General features: G+C 35.5%; 1 protein-coding gene across 1 annotated transcript in view; it reads left to right on the forward strand.

The window, feature by feature from the left end:
- The first annotated feature begins 335 nt into the window (after positions 1–335).
- The window catches only part of IRAK3 (interleukin 1 receptor associated kinase 3), a 37,139-nt gene continuing 33,534 nt past the window's right edge, over positions 336–3,940 (forward strand). The window contains exons 1-2 of the mRNA XM_006923926.3: positions 336–351; positions 2,406–2,588. Coding sequence (XP_006923988.1) covers positions 336–351; positions 2,406–2,588 — 199 coding nt within the window. The remainder of the gene's footprint in view (positions 352–2,405; positions 2,589–3,940) is intronic.

Genomic DNA, 3,940 nt, shown 5'->3' on the forward strand with positions numbered 1-3,940 from the left:
ATATAAAGTTGAAGGAAATTGAATAGTCCAGAAAACTCTTATAGGACAGAACATGTGGAGGGCAGGGTGCTGTATTAAAGCAGAAGATATCTGTCTTTCTTATGTTTTGATTCAAATGTACTATAACTGGCGTAGTAGCTCCCTAAGAAATTTAAAAAAAAAACAACAAAACAAACAAACAAAAAAAACTTTGGAGTCTGTAACAGACTGAAGAGAAGATAGTTCCATGGGGCTAATTGCTTTTCTCAGATCTGAGCTCCTGTTCATCTTTTAAAAGAACATCAGCCTTTGGAGAATATTTTTGGTGGATAAATGAGTCTTTCAATCAGGTTACCATGGAAACTGCTGGAGGTTAGCTTCCAAATTTGTGTGTGGCAGAGGGAGAGGAGACTGATTCCCATAACTGATTATGGTGATGTGTTGGGGGGTTCCCATGACCCATGACCACTCTCAGATGACAGTTGGATTTTATCCATAAACCTGAATCTGGCTTCCTAAAATTTTTTAGACTGGAGGATTAAGGCATGAGGGAATGCTGCCATCATCATCACTGGCCCCAAAACTTGTTGCTAATTTTAGTGCTTGGCTAATCGGGGAGAATTGTCCCAGGGACAAGAAAGCCACCTTTCTATCTGTCACTTGTTATCTCTCTCCATCATTTGCCTTAAAATACAGTTATTTGAAAGCTGTGCAGAATGGCAGTATAATTTTTTATATTGAAAAATCCTATTGATTCAGAGCACCATAAAAACTCATATGATTTCAGTATAGCTTTAAAATATTTTTATTTATACCAGGCCCTAAATAAGTCGTAAACACTGTCATTGAGCAATTAAAAGCCTAATATCACTACAGAGTATTCCCTTGATCTTGTCTAGATATTAGCTTTTAAGTGCTATTCAGCAGTAAGACAGTATGAAACAAAAATTTTAAATAATATTTCATAAAAACTTCAACAAGTGAGCTTAATTGTAGTAACCGCATTGAAGGGAGTGAGGAAGAACTAACCTAAGTAACTGGAACGCAGACTCTTGCCCGAACACTCTTAGGCTGAGGGCAAAAAGAACTGTACGAAATGCTGTAATTTGATTTGTTCTTGTGTTTCTCACAGGGGTATGGGTTTGCAATTCTGAAAGTACTTTATACACATAGCAGAATTAAACAAACAAGTAACTATATCATAGATAACAAGAGCAAAACATCTCCTTGTTCGAGAATGAAGTTATAAATGAGGAGAGATTAAAATGTACCATATGGTGTTGATCTGGAATCTGAGATGTGAGTGTAAAATCATGGTTTTTAATATGTGTGCAGACAGAGAAATATAGATGTGTGGGTTAGTGCACATACATATATTTCCTCACTTTGTCTGACTTGGGGAACTAGAAGCCATGGAACCCGGGAAGCAAGGAGCACATCTAGCATTAGATCTTGCCTTCTAAACACCATTATCTCATAAAAGGAAGCAGGACTCCTTGGAATAGTAATTAATTACAGGGCTGGGGCAGAGGAAATACAAAGTGAGCCCAGAGCAACTTGTAAGCCGAAAAATAAGGCAGTGTACTCAAAAGGATAGGGCTTGTCCAAAGAACACAGGAGCCAACCTGAATGGACAAAGCTGGAACAATTTTAGCAACAAAATAAATAACAATAGCATTGTATTTTAACTTATAGAATTAAATAAATATCCGCGAGTCCATATTGATATAAATAAATAAATTAAACAAATGGGGAAAAAGGGATAGCACTTTCTTACAAAAGAATTATAGTTCATGAACACAGAAGAAGAGAGGGAAAAAAGAAATTCATCATTAAGCAAATACCACAGTAATAATTATGATAAGTAAGATCCACCGATAGATGCAAATATTTGTGGGAAAAATCTGAGAAGCAGGATATATTCCCATGGTCTCAAAGTATCTTTCTCAACATAATTATTCATTATAAAGGCTTATAAAGGGAAAGATAATTTCATAGTGGAGGAACCTTGCAGGTATGACCTTAACCAGGTGGTCAAGATTAACATCACCAGTGATAAGATATGAACATCATGAACTTCTTGATATTACGCACTGAGAAGGATACAATAGCATTTCAGTGTTCTGAGAAGCAAGGAAAGACTGAGGAACATTAGATTGGAGGAGATTAATAAGAAGTGATAACTAATTACAATACAAGGAACTGGATAGAGTCTTAGAGGAGAAAAAAGACATTGGAAAAACTGGAGAAATTAGAATAATTTCTGCAGTTCAACATTAGGAGAAGTTGAGTGAGGAGTATATGCAGAAATTAGTTTAAAATAAAAAAAATATAGACAAAATGAACTAAAGCACATAAGGTACACCAAAATAAGTAATCCAATAAAGTAAACTATTCTTTGCTTTTTCCTATTGCAATTTCCACAGCGGAGCGACTTTCAAGCAGTTGGCTGGATGTTCGTCACATTGAAAAATATGTAGACCAAGGTAAAAGCGGAACAAGAGAATTACTTTGGTCCTGGGCGCAGAAAAACAAGACCGTCGGTGACCTTTTACAGATTCTCCAGGAGATGGGGCATCATCGAGCTATCCATTTAATTGCAAACCATGGTAAACACTGATTTTTATTAAACTCTTCGTATCATAAACATAATCAGAATCACAGTGTGAGTAAAATATAGATAATGCTACAATTTGTTTTATAATATGATTAGAAGTTAAAAAATATTATTGGATTCGCTCCCTCTATTTTAGTGCAAATGATACCTCCAGAATAGCCCTGGAATTTCTTTTAGCTATACTGCTCTTTTTACACCATGGTCTCTAGCTCAGCCTTTCCTGTTTACTTTCCATCCCACGGTGCCCTAATTTTTCCCTCTGACATCCTCTGTGGCATGCCTTATATTTAGAGTAACCTGATTAGTAAAGCTCATGAAGTTATCTTCATTTAATTGTTGTCAATAAAATAATCTCCTGATGTCAGCTATTCTGGTTATTCCACTTTAGATTTATTCACTTCAATAAGAATGATCTCAAGTGGTTTTGAGTCTTATGGTAAAGACTCAAAGCTCTTCGGCTGGAAACTCTTTTGAATCAGTACCCTTATTCTTTGACTTTCTCATTCACATGTATTTTTAGTTCTGTATATTAGACACATGCTCTTTGATAATATACTGAGTGCACTTGGGCTTCTCCCTTATGATCCAAAGAAGCTTTGCACATACAAAGAAGAAATCCTGAGAGATTTGTACCAGAAAACTGTAGCTTCAGATTGTTGATTTTCTATGGTAATGGAATATTACACAGTTCCCAACAGGCTTGTGCTATGATATTATCTGTATGATTTGGCTCATCCCTTTTGTCTTTTGCACACTATTTCTTCACTTAGTTTCATATAGCAGAATGCTTCATTGTGAAGCTAACTAATCAAGTAAAATGCGGTGAGGTTCCTGGGAACTGAAAATTCAATACCTTTTCATTATCTGAGCTTTTTCCAGACGTTGACATCACCCACACAACTTACTGTTCACAATATAAACTTATACCATTTTGATAGAGCACATGGATATGTTTTATACTTCAGTGTTCTGGAATAGATTTCTTGGTATCTTTCACTCTCTGTTATTTATTTATGCAGCAGAGAATGATGTGGACTGTGAGTATACAAAAATTTCACATTTTTGATTGCCCCCTAGTCTGTTGCACATGTAAAATTGATTTTGTTTTTTAAAATGAGAGATTAGTTGATCGATGGAAAGACAATTATTTACTATCCTAGTACCAGGAGACAGGTAAATCTGAGATGAACTGGAGGATGGTGCCTGGCTGAGTCCTTTGCCGAGGAAAATAGTATTATTTAATTATAATATATTGAGTGAATGCTTTGAATTATCTTAAAAACGTTAATTGTATAGCTGGTTAAAAGCAGCAATGTAATGATTCATTGGAAACACTAAGTGAAG

This window comes from Pteropus alecto, unplaced genomic scaffold (genome assembly GCF_000325575.1).
Source record: "Pteropus alecto unplaced genomic scaffold, ASM32557v1 scaffold76, whole genome shotgun sequence".
In the NCBI taxonomy this organism is placed as follows: Eukaryota; Metazoa; Chordata; class Mammalia; order Chiroptera; family Pteropodidae; genus Pteropus; species Pteropus alecto.